General features: G+C 48.9%; 1 protein-coding gene across 1 annotated transcript in view; it reads left to right on the plus strand.

Moving 5' to 3' along the window:
• The window catches only part of FER (FER tyrosine kinase), a 1,097,899-nt gene extending 1,082,245 nt beyond the window's left edge, over window positions 1-15,654 (plus strand). The window contains exon 19 of the mRNA XM_086961004.1: window positions 11,402-15,654. Within this exon, the coding sequence (XP_086817130.1) occupies window positions 11,402-11,544 (143 nt within the window). The 3' untranslated portion in view covers window positions 11,545-15,654. The remainder of the gene's footprint in view (window positions 1-11,401) is intronic.
• The last annotated feature ends 707 nt before the right edge of the window (window positions 15,655-16,361 follow it).

Below are 16,361 nucleotides of genomic sequence, written 5' to 3' on the forward strand. Positions count from 1 at the left end.
TTGGGCGGTGCAGAAGAGAACCATTTCTTGATAGAGGCATGATCTACTCGCAGATTCCTTACCAACCCACTCATCCTCCTCATGCTGCAGACAAGTTTCTAGGGTCGGGATGTTCCCTTTCAGAATCCAAGTTTCTTAAAAACAAACCTATGCCTGGAGTCTTCATGGCTTTGCTTTTCTTGCGTGGAAAGTCATGAAAAGTAACTGACGTTAGCACGCCGAGGTGGCACCTATGTTGGTGATGCGATGTCAATTCTGACATGGATGACAACACCACTTGGAGCTGACTGACGCCACCTACCAGCAAGCAGAGGTATAGCTCGAAGAAAAATCGCCTAGATCCAGTCTGACACCTGGGAAATTCAGAGGTAAAGAACCTGCGGCTAGATCATGTCTCTATCAGCTAAGGCGTTACCGAAGGTAAGTAACTTGTCCATTAGACGTTCATGTGCCATTGGTTGCTGCAGCGGCTGCTCTGAAAAAGGTGGAAGCCATTGATAAGAAGTTTGCGGTAGATTTCTTAAAATCCCGAGTTATATGAAGGATATGGAGCCTTAAATCATTTTCAGCGGCTCATAATTTATTATCTCATAGCTTTATCTGTCTATGACAGTGTAATGGAGACCAAATCAAGGCAATCCAAGATCAGCCACATTGGGATTGCTAAAACATCAGACTCTGAGGATGTAATAAACTTTAATTTCATACTACCATTTTGTAAAGCTCTCAGTTCACCCCGGAACGAGAATCATAGTCCTGAGAACCACACTCAAGCAACAAGAGCAGTTTTCCTGAATTAATACTGATTCCAGAAAGGAGTGCGTGAACAATCACAATTTTAGCACCTTCATAAATTTGCAAAGCGATACAGACAGAGAAAATTCCACCTAATAGTGGCAGCTACTGAGAAGGCATGTCCACCAAACGTTTGAAGACGAAATCTATAAACAGTACGAAGAAATTTGTCCTCTGATCTCAGTAAGTGGCAAGGGCTGTTATAGACTGAAAAGCGAACTGAGAACAATGAATGTTGAGGAAAATAAATTATGCATAAAATATGTTGATGAAAATCCAAATAAGAGCTTTCACAGGAAAGCATTGGAGTGGGGCTAAATCGACTCTTTACACTAGGCTAGCTGCGTAGTTTTGGATGATTTGTAACTTGAGTTGGAGCCTGGCAGACCAAGACAGACAGCATTACTGTAGTCAAGATGTACAGAAAGGAAAGCATTTGAAATTTGTAACTTTATAAGAAAAGTTAAATGGGTATAGATTCTGTGTGTGCAGTTGAAAATACGGCCTTTATCACAGAGTTTCATCTGATCCAGCGACAAGGCCGATCCAATTTTCATTCCTAAATTATATATTCAAGTAGGCATAGCTGGTTATAAGACTAGCCAAGATGGCCAAATAAGAAGTCCAAAAACAGGCAAGCACAAAAAAACAAAGGGTGGTAGGGCGTGTGTAGGGAACGCAGGAGGTGGATTGCATGAGGGGGATGCATTGGGATGTTAGAATATAAAAAAAATTATAACCTGTCGTAAGGTGCCGGCCGTCTCCCATGTTGTGCATTTTCTTCTCTTCCTCATCCCAGTAGATACTGGGGCCATCACGTCCCAGACTCCCATCCAATCCCTGTGATGCTCTCCTGCAGGGAGAGTGGGGATTGACCTGAGCTGGCTGAAAAGACACTCAGCTCAGGTCAGGGAGTCTGTGGGGTTTCTCCAGCCAGCCGGGCTGGAAAAACCTAAGGGTGCATGTGTGTTTTGGTCGGCCTGAGACAGCCGGCCAAAAACATATTCGCACTTAGGGAGTTCAGATAGCACTTTTCCTTCTGTACCCTGCCCCGCTCCGAACTCTCCCTGCACAAGCTGGCTTCAAATGAAACATAAAACGATGCCAGAACATAGTTTTATTTTTCATTTGCTGACTCTGAGCCAGGCAGTGGGGCGACACTCCTACGCCATTGCGGAGGAGCCGTACCTGCAAGCAAGGTCGGCTGGGCAAAAGATCTTGAACTTCTTACTGCTGTTCAAGATGGTTAACACTCATCCGATACTTAATTTTGGCCTTAAAGTCATGTAGTGTTGTAATAGTTTATGATTTTATAAATAAATTAATCTGTGACCTGCGTTATGACACATCCAGAGATAGAAAATTGTGCAGAAAATCAGTCATGATGTTCAGCTGGTGTTATTGCCCGAATCAAGTAAAGTGCTTGCTAGCCACAACTCTGCAGGGGCTTTCCATCTCCTAGATCAGATTATTCCTTGACATACACAATGAGTCATCCATACTTTTAACGGAAAGGTACTGATGAAGTTAGATGTTGATTCATGTGGATGGTGCCTCCTTCCTTCAAAAGATTGATGGTGTGGGGCAGAGATTTTGGGAGGGGAATTGGGCAACTATTTCTCTCCTTACATCCGCATACATTTCACTCTAGACAAGGTGCAGCTGTTCATAAAAATCAGGCTAAGAAATTGGAGGTTTTGTGTTGTGTTACTCTATGCGACTGATTTGATGATTTGGTCAAAATTATCCAGGAAGATATTAGAGAATGTGTTTTTTAATGTAGGTACACTCACACCGGAAATAGTGTGTGGTTGTCCTGTGTTCTGTGTTCTTCTTTTTTTTTTTTTTTTTTTATTGTATTTTTATTGCAGAATTAGAAACAAGACCTCAGAATAGGCCAACCAGTACACTTATGGCATCACAAAAAATTGAAGTGACATAGATATCGTACACAGCCATTTAGCCCACATCCCGGAGGCTGGGCGGCGCGCCAAGTCTTTCGTTCTCAAGAAGATGCCACAGTGTTCACCTCTCCTGGGCGTTTTGTCAGCTTCACCATTCAGTATCTGCTTTTACCCCCCTAAAATCCCACGCTCCATGCACCGTCAAACAGAGACAGACTTCCCATGGGGACAACGTCAACAGCCCTTACCCGCTCCAATGCAGTCCCACCTATGTCTCTCTAGAGACCTCCTCCCGGGTCCCCCTAGTATTACTTCCCGGGTGCCCGCCTGCGTTCCTCGGGAGCCCCCCTCATCATGGGCCAGCCCTATGTCCCTTCTGCCGGTACTCTCCTAAACTGTGTCGCAGTGCTTAACTACCCCTCTTAAATCACCCCCCCCCCCCCCTCCACCCCCCCCTGGTTGTTCTGTGTCCTTGTTAAAGCCGTTGTTACTACTGTGACAGTATTTAAAAGTTCGGGTTGGCAAATGTGTCAAAATCAGTTTGAAGATGATCTTAAGACCCACCTATATAATATCTTACTTGAGCTGGCTCACAGGATTTATGGCACTGACTCCTGCGAGGAAAGCATACATCAGCATATACTTGTGTAGACTCACCCTGCTACTCCATCTAGAATTAAATATTCAGAATGTGTCTGGTGTGAATCTGCAGCAAACTGCACTGGTTCAGGTCACAATTAAATAGTTTGAGTTATGCAAGTCGATTAGACATTGAACGAAGCAGTGTGCTCGGGAGGAGCACCTTACTGACAAAGAAAAAAATAGAAGACGTTTCGAAATAAAAGAGAAGGTGAATGTAGTTTACATTCAATGTAGTATTGGGAAATCTGAAAGAAACACGTTAGTGTTAGATTCCTTACCTTAGAATATCCCCAGGCGTCAGTCTGGATCCGGAAACTTTTGCGTAGCAGTACCCCTGCGCGTCGGTAGGCGTCGTCTGCAGGCGTCCCCTGCGGCTCCGCGTCCGTCGTCGGCGTCGTGCGCCGTGATGACGTCGCTGGAGTACATAGACGCCGCCTCCGCGCGCTGACGTCAGTTCTTCTTTTTTCCGCGCCAGTGGACGCAGATCTGAAGAGCAGTACTCCGGTCTTTGACCAAGTTTTTTCAATTGTTTTTTCCTCTACTGTGCCTGATAGGATGCCTGGGTTTAAGAATTGCGATGACTGTGAGCGCGCGATGTCGGTCACAGACCATCACCGCCTCTGCCTCCGGTGTCTGGGCCCTGACCACGACGTGGACTCCTGCGTCGACTGCCGGGCCCTTACCAACAAGGCTAGGCGGGAGCGGTCCCGCAAGCTACTGGAGCTCCGGGTGTCGGCCCCACGTCGGGACCGGGAGCGGTCCCGGTCCGGCCGGAGGTCGAGGGAGCGTTCGAGGGAGCGGTCGCGGAGCCGCGCCGGGCGCTCCGGAAGTCGTCACCACTCGTCAGGCTCGTCAGGTAAGAAGCACAAGAAGTCGGGGCGTCGTCATCGTACCCCCGACTCCCCCCGACGCTCGCGCGATGCGGCCGGGGGCTCGGGTGACCCCAACCCCGCGGCTCCGCGAGAGTCGCCGGCGCGGCCTGCCTCATACCCTCCGGTCCCTGGGCATGGCGCGACGCCTGAGGAGATCGAGGCGTTCCTCATGGCCATGAGGGCGCTCGCTTCTCCGACGGGGCCTACGGCGCCTTCGGGCCCAGTGCTTCCGTCTGGGGGCCCTAGCGGTTCGGGTGTCCCTGCCTCGGCGCCGTCGGGTGCTCCGGCCCCGGCGCCGCCGACGGCTCCGACCCCGGCGCCGCAGGGGCCTTCGGGATCGGCGCCGGCTGGTCTTCCGGCCTCCCCGGCGCCGTTGCCATCGGGGTTACCCCCGACGCCGCCCCCGCGCGGCGCCGGTTCTCCGCTGCCGGTTCCGGCCGGCGGTGGGGTTCCGACGCCGGCTCCGGGCGGCGCCGTCCCCTTACCTTCTCCGACGCGGCGCCGGACGGGCGTCGCTCGACGCCGGTCCCGGCGCCGATGGGGCCCATGAACCCCGAGGAGCCGGTCTTCATCATTGACTCCGAATACGGAGAGGATGAGGAGTACGGTGAAGGTTGGGAGGGGTCCGAGGACCCTCTGGCTCGCGAGTGCCAGTATGACCCGGACTGGACAGGTGACTTGGGGGATGCCAGTGGTTTGGACGACTCTCCTAACCCTGGTTTGATCTCTCCTCCAACTGTGGCATCGGTGGAGGGAGCTGCCTATTCTGTGGTGCTGATGAGGGCTGCCAAGGCCTTACACCTTGAGCTCCCCGTCGCGGCCGTGAGGCCTAACATCCTCACCGAGGTCTTCAAACCGCAGTCATGCCCACTGGAGCCACTGCTGCCGTTTAATGAAGCCTTGTCTGACGTTCTGTTGGGCACGTGGTCCAGGCCCGCTTCAGGTGCGCCTGTTGATCGGAACGTGGCCAGGCGCCACCGTCCTTGTCCGGACGACCCCAAGTACCTGTCTACCCACCCCACTCCTGAGAGTCTGGTGATCCAGGCCTCAACCTCCCAGTCCGCATTCCCGTCGGCCCCGCCCGACCGGGAATCCAAGAGGTATGACCAGTTTGGCAAAAAGGTCTTCTCGTCCATTAGTTTGGGCCTGCGGTCTTGCAACACCGCCTGCCTCTTGGGCCGCTACACCCACTCTGTGTGGGATACGGTCGCGGAGCTGCTGCCAGAATGCCCCATGGAGGTGCGGGCAAAGCTCGGTCAGGCTGTGGCTGAGGGCCGAGATGCAGCGAAATATTCAATTCGGTGTGGTCTTGATACAACCGACTCGCTGGGCAGAGCTATGTCTACGACGGTGGCGATTCGTCGCCACGCCTGGCTGAGATCCGCCAATTTTTCGGCTGATGTCCAGAATACCCTGATGGACATGCCGTTTGATGGCTGTCACCTGTTCGGTGACAAAGCGGACCACGCGCTGGAACGCTTCAAGGACTCCAGGGTCACGGCCAAGTCCTTGGGTCTCTCGACCCAGCGTCAGCAACCGGGTTCGTTTCGTCCCTTTCGTGGCCAAGGAAGGGGCGCCCCCACACGTGCTGCCAGCCACGCGCCGCAACAATCCTTCCAACGCGGTGGCGGCCGTGGAAACCGCCGTGGTGGCGGTCGGGGACAACGGCGGGGTCAGACCACACCTTCCCCCGCAGCATCTACCCCAAAATCCTCCTAGTCCGTGCTTTCGGCCCCATGTGACGCCAGTGGGTGGCAGGGTTCGCCATCACCACGCTCACTGGCGCACGATCACTTCGGACAGGTGGGTGCTGCAAATCGTCCGAAGGGGCTACTCCCTCCCCTTCGAGACCTCTCCTCCAGCCATGCCACCGCAGAACCACCGTGTGTCGGGGGACCACTTGACGCTTCTGCAGGAGGAAGTTACGGCCCTCTTGGCCAAGGGGGCCATCGAGCGCGTTCCTGGGCCAGAAGTAGGGCGTGGTTGTTATTCCCACTACTTTCTGGTGCCCAAGAAGGACAAGGGGGGCCTACGTCCTATCTTGGATCTAAGGAACGTCAACAGCTTCCTCCGGAAGGAGAAGTTCAAGATGTTGACGTTAGCTCAGGTCTTGGCTGCTCTAGACCCACAAGACTGGATGGTAGCGTTGGACTTGCAGGACGCTTATTTTCACATCCCCGTCCTGCCGGCCCACCGGCGTTACCTGCGGTTCACGGTAGGCCAGGAGCATTTTCAGTTTATCGTGCTTCCCTTCGGCCTTACCAGCGCCCCACGGGTGTTCACAAAGGTGATGGCGGTGGTCGCAGCCCATCTGCGCAGGTTGGGGGTTTCAGTCTTCCCCTACCTAGACGACTGGTTGTTGAAGGCGGGCTCGCCCCAGACAGTCGTCCACCACCTTCAGATGACGGCAGACCTCTTGCACGACCTGGGGTTCTCCATCAATGTGCCGAAATCACACCTGTGTCCCTCTCAAAAGCTCCTTTTCATCGGAGCGGTTCTGGACTCGGCGCAGTTTCGGGTTTATCCTCCGGAACGGCGGGTTCGGGATATTCAGGCTTTGATTCCCATCTTTCAGCCGCTATCCCGGGTTTCGGTCAGGTTGACGCTGCGGCTGCTGGGACTGATGGCTTCCTGCATCCTTCTGGTGCATCACGCTCGGTGGCGGATGCGGGCTCTGCAGTGGGACCTGAAGTTTCAGTGGGCCCAGCATCAGGGCAACTTGTCCGACCACGTCTTGATCTCGGAGGGCACTGCGAGACAACTGCAGTGGTGGCTTACGGACCGCGATTGGGTCAGGGGCAAGTCCCTCTCCCTTCCCCAACCGGAGCACGTGGTCGTGACGGACGCGTCCCTCCAGGGCTGGGGTGGCCACTTGGGAGAGGCGGAGATCAGAGGCATCTGGTCTCCGGCGGAGTCCCGGCTCCATATCAACCTGTTGGAGCTGCGGGCGATTCGTCTGGCACTGAAGGCATTCCTCCCCTTTGTCAACGGGAGTGTAGTGCAGGTGTTCACCGACAACACCACCGCCATGTGGTACTGCAACAAACAGGGCGGTGTGGGGTCGTGGACCCTTTGCCAGGAGGCTCTGCGCCTCTGGCAATGGCTGGAACGTCAGGGCGTGACTCTGACGGTTCAACACCTGGCAGGTTCTCTGAACGCCAGGGCGGACGAACTCAGCCGTCGGTGCTCGATGGATCACGAATGGCGTCTGAACTCGGACGTGGCGCAAGGCATCTTTCTGCAATTGGGAGAGCCTTGGTTAGATCTATTCGCCACCGAAGAGAACGCGCAATGTCATCAGTTCTGCGCGTTGAAGTTTCCAAGACGGCACTCGCACGGCGACGCCTTTCGGCGCGAGTGGAGTTGCGGTCTGTTATACGCCTTTCCGCCTATACCACTTCTGCCCAGAGTGCTGAAGAAGATCAGGCGCGACCGGGCCCAAGTTATCCTTGTGGCTCCGGACTGGGCTCGAAGATACTGGTATCCCGAGCTACTCAGCATGTCAGTCGGTCCCCCGATCCGCCTGCCCCTTCAGGAGGACCTTCTGTCGCAGCAGCAGGGGACGGTCCTCCACCCGAACCTGTCCAGTCTCCACCTCCATGCTTGGAGATTGAGCGGCGGCAGTTGAGGCCATTTGACTTGCCTCCTGAAGTCTGTGATGTGATTCTGGCAGCCAGGCGTCCCTCCACTAAGTCGGTATACGCCTGTCGGTGGAACAGATTTGTGGCATGGTGCACAGCAAAGGCTGTGGATCCTCTTTCTGCCCCTCTTTCGGAGGTTCTTCTGTTTCTTCTTTCTCTTGCCCAGCAGGGCTCTGCTCTGGGCACTATCAAGGGCTACCTTTCTGCCCTTTCAGCCTTTTTAAGGCTTCCTGATCAGCCTTCTTTGTTCAAATCCCCGATTGTAACTCGATTCTTGAAAGGCATCACTCACATGTTTCCACCTGTTCCGTTTGTGATGCCTCAGTGGGATTTGAACCTGGTTCTGACCTTTCTAATGTGTGCTCCCTTTGAGCCCCTTCATTCTTGTCCTCTCCGTCTCCTGACTTTAAAGACGGCTTTCCTGGTTGCCATCACCTCTGCCAGGAGAGTGAGTGAGCTCCAGGCTCTTTCTGTCCAGCCTCCTTTCCTGTCCATTCATCCTGATAAGGTGGTTCTGAGGACTAGACCTTCTTTCCTGCCCAAGGTTGTTTCGGCCTTTCACATCGGGCAGTCCATCACCCTCCCTTCCTTCTTTCCGCCTCCGCATCCTTCAAAGGATGAAGAGCGGCTCCATCGTCTGGACCCAAAACGTGCGCTTTCATTTTACATGGATCGCACACGCCAGTTCCGGGTGGATGACCAACTGTTTGTTGGCTACGTGGGTGCGAAGAAGGGACGGGCGGTCTGTAAACGAACCATCTCTCGATGGGTCGTCCTCTGCATCAAAGCGTGCTACTCTTTGGCTCGGAAGGAGCCTCCTGTTGGGCTGAGGGCCCATTCCACTCGGGCCACGGCGGCTACCACTGCCCTGGGCCGGGGAGTCCCCTTGCAGGACATTTGCCAAGCGGCTACGTGGGCCTCGCTGCACACCTTTGCGAGGCACTACTGCCTGGACAGTCAAGTCCGGAGGGATGGCTTCTTTGGCCGTTCTGTCCTCCAGGACTTTCTGGTGTAGTTGTATTGGTTCGCAGACCCACCACCGGGGTTGGTATTGCTGGGGTATGTATTCTAAGGTAAGGAATCTAACACTAACGTGTTTCTTTCAGATGAACAAGTTACTTACCTTCGGTAACGATATATCTGTAAGAAACATTAGTTAGTGTTAGATTCCTTACCGAACCCACCCATCCTCCCCGTTCTGCGAACTGATACCTAGGGTTAAGGTCATCCCTTTCAGGGCCCTAGTTTTTACATGGCACCAGTGTTGGTTCTCTCATGGCTCTGCGTCTCCTGGCGCGGAAATGCTGTGTGCAAAGAACTGACGTCAGCGCGCGGAGGCGGCGTCTATGTACTCCAGCGACGTCATCACGGCGCACGACGCCGACGACGGACGCGGAGCCGCAGGGGACGCCTGCAGACGACGCCTACCGACGCGCAGGGGTACTGCTACGCAAAAGTTTCCGGATCCAGACTGACGCCTGGGGATATTCTAAGGTAAGGAATCTAACACTAACTAATGTTTCTTACAGATATATCGTTACCGAAGGTAAGTAACTTGTTCAATAAGTCCATCGTTTTAAGTTTGTCAGGCTGGCAAAATGTTCTGAAATTAACCCATTTCATGCTTCGGCTTATCCCAGATCCGGAGTTTTTATTTTCCAACTATTATACGCTTCTGTAAGTGTCTTCATTGTCACCAAGACTGTTGGAACCGGCCTCGTGTCGTGGTCCGACCCCTCCCGCATGGCGGGTCCCGGACTACCGCTACCCCTGTTCCCCGAGCGAGAGCCGCACCTTCCGCCCCTCCGGGCCGCCCCCGGCTCTTCCCCGACAGAACTCAACCTCAGAGACACCCCCTTCTCTGCAGACCCGTGGCCTTTCCCAAACCCCCGTCTCCGGGCCAGCCGCCATCTTGGACACTCCACGACCAGGCCTCGTGGCCTCGGGTCGACCTCAGCCTCAGGCCCAGCCAAGCCCCGACATCGAGGCACTACCATCCACCCAGGGGATAAAGGGACCACTTGGCGAGACAATGGGAGAAGGAGTTTCGATGGCCCCCATCCGCCTGGTTTCGATCGCCCTCGGCCTCCCTGGGCGCTGGCTCCACCCCCCTGCTGGGTGTCTGGACTCACTCATCCTGGACCCCCCGACCTCCAAGTGCGAGGGTCCGGACATCAAAGGGCACCAGACCTATACCTGGGGCAGCTCCAGAGCAGGAAGGCAGTTGTGTCCTGGAGTCGAGAAACACCGAGACAAACTCATCTTCTTGCAACCTTCCTTGGAGTCCTGCTGGCGCTGCCGCGGCTCATCTTCGTGAACCATCTCCGAAGGCCTGCTGGCGCTGCCACGGCCCATCTTCGTGAACCATCCTTGGAGTACCGCTGGCGCTATCGCGGCTCATCTTCGTGAACCATCCTTGGAGTCCTGCTGGCGCTGCCGCGGCTCATCTTCGTGAACCATCTTCGAAGGCCTGCTGGCGCTGCCGCGGCCCATCTTCGTGAACCAACCTTGAAGGCCTGCTGGCGCTGCCGCGGCCCATCTTCATGAACCATCCTTGAAGGCCTGCTGGCGCTGCCGCGACCCCTACCAAAGAAACCACCAGCTCGAGGATTGAGAGCTGTGCACCAGATATCCTTGTACCCGACTGGTACTGAGACTGTCCCGCTACCCCCTTCCCCCAGAGACTAGAATTGAAGGGATCCCAGTATCCTGTTCCTTCTGTAGTGTAACGATAACCTGCCTAAGAATACCGATAAAAGTGTTACGAACCTATCTTTGTGTGGTGTCCATCTGTGGTGGGGGTAGTCGCTCGTCCGTACGATCTGAGGAGAGGACCCTCGTCAGGAGGCCTCTCCCCCTTGCTCGGCTGACCCTCAGGTTTCCCGTCTAACAAAGACGTTGAGTTTGGGATCATACACTCCGGTCATGGTCCAGACGTGCTCCATTTTCGGAAGGAGTTTGTAAAGAATGTGGCCATGTCGGTTGAGTGACCGTAACAGCCAACTGGATGCATATGTTGATTGGTGCCCAATGGCAGGTTTAGGGACCGAAGACTGGTGGTGCTGCTGTGAGTCTGCAATGGAAGGGCAGGGATGCGCCTAAACTGGATGAGAGGAGCAAGTTTTTATGTATTTATCTGATATTTGGAAAAAATGAGTGCATCAGGAATGTAACGAGCAAAAATGTGTGATCGGGCCTTAGGCTATCTCCCACATGCGAAAGGAAAAATTATGAATTATATTCCCTGATCGAATTTTATATTTATGTAGATTACGTTTGTTGGAAAACGTTTAATACGTGAAAATAGAACATGAAAATGATCTGACAATGTTTATTTTTGTTTCGATTAGCTTCCAGAACAGTTCTTGACACGGAATACAGTTTGTTAAATGAATGTAAACGTTTCTCTTTTGTTCTTTTTCTTTTGTTGGGGGGGGGGGCTCAATCACAGAGTTCATTTTCAAGTCATTTACGGTTCTTTTTTTAATTGACATGTTTTGCTTTTTTCTCTATTATCTGTGCATCTCCTTCAACTTCTGCACCGAAGGTTATAGGATGTCAGCTCCGCAGAAGTGCCCAGAAGAGGTTTTCAAAATAATGCAAAGGTGTTGGGAGTACAAGCCTGAAAACCGCCCAAAGTTCATCGAGATGCAGAAAGAGCTGACAGCAATCAAGAAGAAAGTGACATAGCCATAGATATTTTTAACGGACTTTATTTTCAGCACAGCAATCCTGATAACCCTCTTTTGGAAACCCTGTGCCCCAAGCAAACGTGATTGGGTCTGCACATTTGCAAGAGCCTGCTTGTGCGCTGTAGTCCTCCACGAAAGCGACGAACGTACAATGCCAATAGTCCTTTTTGGCACATCACTGTTGGACTTCAAACTGGGGCAGTGTGGGTTAGCAACATGGTGCAACCTCTGCAGTTTATTTTGCAATGAGTTTCTAGTTCAAGAAATAACTGGTCTCGTACATGTGCCTTTAAAGGAAAATGTTTTTATTAAGTACCTTCATTTGATAAAGCTGTAGTGCGGAACATGTACATTATGAGAAGAACAAGGTTGTTGCAGTGACCATCGTAAGGATGTAGAAATTAAGTGCTGTACTCGAGCAAAATCTTGAATTTGAGTTTGCTTACTTTTACTTGCATTGACATCGGCACTTGGTTTTCCATTGACAGACAAGAGGTGCAACTAAATTGACATCAGCTTTTGAGAGACAGCATGTTTTAACTAGCTTAACTCCCAATGACCATTCAAGGATAACGTGAATCGACATTGGGTGCCACTGAAATGAGATTCTCAAGGTATGAGTTGAAGAAAAGTGACTTCTGAGCACTAGGTCAGTAATACATGGATAGCATTTGAGAATCGTGTTGTTTGAGTTCAAAGTCCTTCATCGTAGCTAAAACATTTTCTGCGCCCTCTATGTTCTCTAAACCCTTCTACACATTCATGATGCTCAGATGGAGTTTATAAATAGATTGTTGTTATCAATTTGTGCACAAGAATAAGGAGCTTTGAGAAACAAATGGAAGGCTTCGAAATTGGGACTTTTGCTGTTGATTCAATCTACTTGATTGATACGTGTTTCCCATTTAAGGTTGTTATTCATGTTCCATATACAATTAAAATCATAAAATAGCTATTCAAGGTCCACTGGCAGTTCTCAAGAAGTAGAGACTGCCTGTGTAAGTCAGTGTTGCCCACCTTTAACAACCCAATTTCTAGCCATTGGTCATGACTGAAACAGTGTGCACTAACCGCTGCATCCAAGGTGATGCCACGTACATATTATAAAGAAGATTTTTGAATTCTGAAGTTGAATGCAGAATTAAAGTCGAGCCAAAAGTCGGAGGAAGTTGATTTTGCAATGCACACCTTCCTGAGGTTTGGTGCTAACCCCACGGTGACGTTTCTGCAAATTATATGACAAAGTACTGTTTAGAAGAGGACATTAATTAATCCGTTTGTATACACAATCGATAACCATTGTCAGACACATTGGCGACAGTGTATGCAAAAAGGACTCCTAATGCGTTCTTGAGCAGTCGAGATAAGTGCTGTCAGTTGCATCCTTAAAGGGACACGACTGTGCCAGGTGAATTTGAAGGGTGGAAATTGTCATCAGCAAGTACACGTGAGACTGTAGGTAATGAAAAGTTAAATCGGCCACCAAGTTTTATGTTAGTTTATTATTTACCATAAATTCGTGCACCTTTGTCTTAGGAACTTAGGACATCTAAGTAAGAGGGGCAGTATTTTTTTGGCAGAATAAGTAATACAATATGTATTATTATTTTCAATTTCACATTTCCATGTGCACACTTAGGTTTTTCTTGTAGCACAGCGTGAACAATACGATTTCCCAGCCTTTTAAAAACGTGCCTACCAAAAAGAACTTTAAAAATAATTGTATAGCATAACAGTAAAACACATTTATCAGGATTCTGTCTATTTTTAATGCGGCTGTTTCTTAATTCAGTGAAACCAAACTCGAGGATCATTGTGTTCGAGAAAGCTCATTCAAGAGAAGCTGGGGTTATTAACTGAAGACGTGACTGTTTGCTGCATTGGTAGATCTCTGCCCTGTCTATCCACTGGATGCCCCCTCAAAACTTCTTCCCCAGCAGCTATTTTACTGCCCGCTTGCGTTTTCCGGTTTAAAAAGATTATGCGTGAGGAGAAAACGTGCCATCCTGGAATGATTTTACGAAAAACAGAAGCCGTTTTAACTGGTTTTATTAACTTTTCTGTTTGCATATACCACCCGTATTATATTTGCACATTAGAGGTAATCGGTAGTTCACTTTCTGTGCTGGGCCGGAAGCACTTCAAAATATATGACACATGCAGTAAAGCGTGTTATTTTTTTCCTCAAGTCGAGTAATCGTGACTGCCAGGATCAATTCCGTTTTTCGAAATGTAAAAAATGTTAATACAAAAGTGTATTTTAGAAGCATGTACAAATCATAATCTGACATGAAATACTAAAGTGTGTTGTGCTGTAAGTTATTTGTCTTCTAACTTGAACGTGTGCAATCATTGTGTGCTCTAACACACACGCCATGCCAAATACCTGTAACTGTAACTATAGATACTGTACGTAACACAAGCTCGCAGGTGCAGCTGCAATTAAACTGTGATTTTTAAATCAGAAAACGAACTTTTGTAGCATTTAGGTACCAGCAGTGCTTGGGTAATTTCTGCTTTTACATCTACTGGTAATCAAAAATTGAGTGCTCAAGTCACACACAACCTTTAAACGTACTAGACAATACTGATCATTTTTATTTTGTACAGTGTTTTATATTTTTTTTTATCTCAACATTGGGTGCTTCCATTTTTGCTACAGTTGTGTATGCTGACATGGGCTGGAAGGCTCATTGTCTTATTTTATGCTCCTTCAACCGGTTTTGATTGGGGAAACATGGCCTCCGTGTTCATTGTGTGTTGTACGTAACTAATATATTTCAAAGGAAAATGTACTCCACAAAGATGACCAAGTAACACTTTTTAATAATTTAAATTTCCGTTCGTAGTTCTCAAACTATATTTGAGAATCAAAGTAATGCTTTCCAGTAAACAGTTTCCCTTAAATGATACAGTTTAAAATGCCTCTAATGGACTGAAGAAATGGCGATGAGTTAATTTTGTTTACTGTTGTAAATTTTTGCATAATAGGCTTAGGGGATTAACATTTGCCACGTTTGGATACTGAGGCCTCGAAACTTTGAGCCAGGATTTAGGCAAAAGTGTAAAGCTTCAACAGTTTGCTTAGTGTGTAATAGCGAGAAACAAGCCTGTATCTTCAGATACGCGCACCGCATATTCAGTAATCATGCGTTTTTGATCCCTTGACGACATTTTATGCAAACAAATTAATGCAGAGATAGTGTTTTAAGGGGCTTGCTTTTTATAAAATGTAATGTTTTTTGCCATGTGCCTAAAGGTCATGTTATGTAACATGGGTGGCATGAATTTTAACTTTTGTGTCATGTTATCAACACGTTCTTGCACTGTTGTACAATATTTACTCAAAGCCACTTTGATATTCTGAACGTCACCTCCAAAATAATAATAGAACTTTGTGTTATACTCCTTATTCAGTCTTAAGATACAGGGACGACCCGCTTGTATTAATGTGACACATTACAGTAGTGAAAATGCACAAGTACACCTCTGTATATTCTAGAAGTTCCCACAGTTGTTAATGCACATGTTTTTAGATCTTTCCTACATACAGCTGTAGAATTTGATAGACCTAGTGTTACCAGTACAGTACAACAAACATACACATGTATACAATGGTTAGCCCCCTTCAGTCATCAGCTGTCGACATGTATTTTGGGAGTTCCAATAATCAGAAAAAGTTCTCATAAAGATATGGGATTTTGAGGCAGATTACATAGGTCTTTGAGTGTCCCCTGTGGTAACCTCTCCACTCATGCTCAGGCTGGTCTGCACTCAGGTTATTCTGCTCTCCTTCGCTGTCTCTGCTCGCCCGGGTGAGGACATGGCCCGTTACTGCTACTTGACACCTACACTTCTCATGCTTTTAGCTTTTCCAATGCTTGTTGAATTGCGTCACAAGCAATGGCAATGCTTATAGTGTTGTCCTGCCATTTGAAAAGAGAAAAAACATTCCCAAATGGCCGCCTTACAAGAATACACTGTTACACCCAACAGGGGCAGCCCCATTATCCAGAACCTGGGGCATTAAACAATATCAAAGCTACAATGGTTCGAGAACCGATTCTCTTCCAACACCATAACAATTTGAACAAAAGTTAAATAAAAAGAGGGAAAGAAAAGATATGAGTAAAGAAATGTCTTCTATGCAGAAAAAATTCTTTTTGGTATTAAGGTAAACACATTAACATCACATACAATGCAACAATCAATATATAAAAACACCCTTTGTGCTCATAATGTCACACTAAACAAACACATACAAGGACCATATACAGTGTAAACAGAAAACAGTGGCAGAGGGATAAGAAAATAGTAAGATTTGTCTGTATTATAACAAGAACATAATGCAACACATGGCATTTATCCAGATTTGTCTGTATTATTACAAGAACATAATACAAAAAATGCTTTGTATAAAGCATTTGTTGCATTATGTTCTTGTTATCATACGGACAAATCTCACTATATTCATATCACTCTGCCACTGCTTTCTGTTTACACTGTATATCGTCCTTGTATGTGTTTGTTTAGTGTGACATTATGAGCACAAAGGGTGTTTTTATATATTGATTGTTGCATTGTATGTGATGTTAATGTGTTTACCCTAATACCAAGAATAATTTGTTCCCAAATGATTGTAACTTTGATATTACCTCAAGAATACACAGTGGCCATCTTGCAAAAAATTGCTATTTAAAAAAACCTAATAAAATACTTGCCAATCATTTGGGGAAGCAAAAAAAACCTGGCAAAACTAGCTGGTCTCTGGCCAGTATCAGAGCGCAACGAATTTACCTTGCCTGGCATTGTTTC

Source organism: Lissotriton vulgaris, chromosome 3_1 (assembly GCF_964263255.1).
Source record: "Lissotriton vulgaris chromosome 3_1, aLisVul1.2, whole genome shotgun sequence".
Classification (NCBI taxonomy): domain Eukaryota; kingdom Metazoa; phylum Chordata; class Amphibia; order Caudata; family Salamandridae; genus Lissotriton; species Lissotriton vulgaris.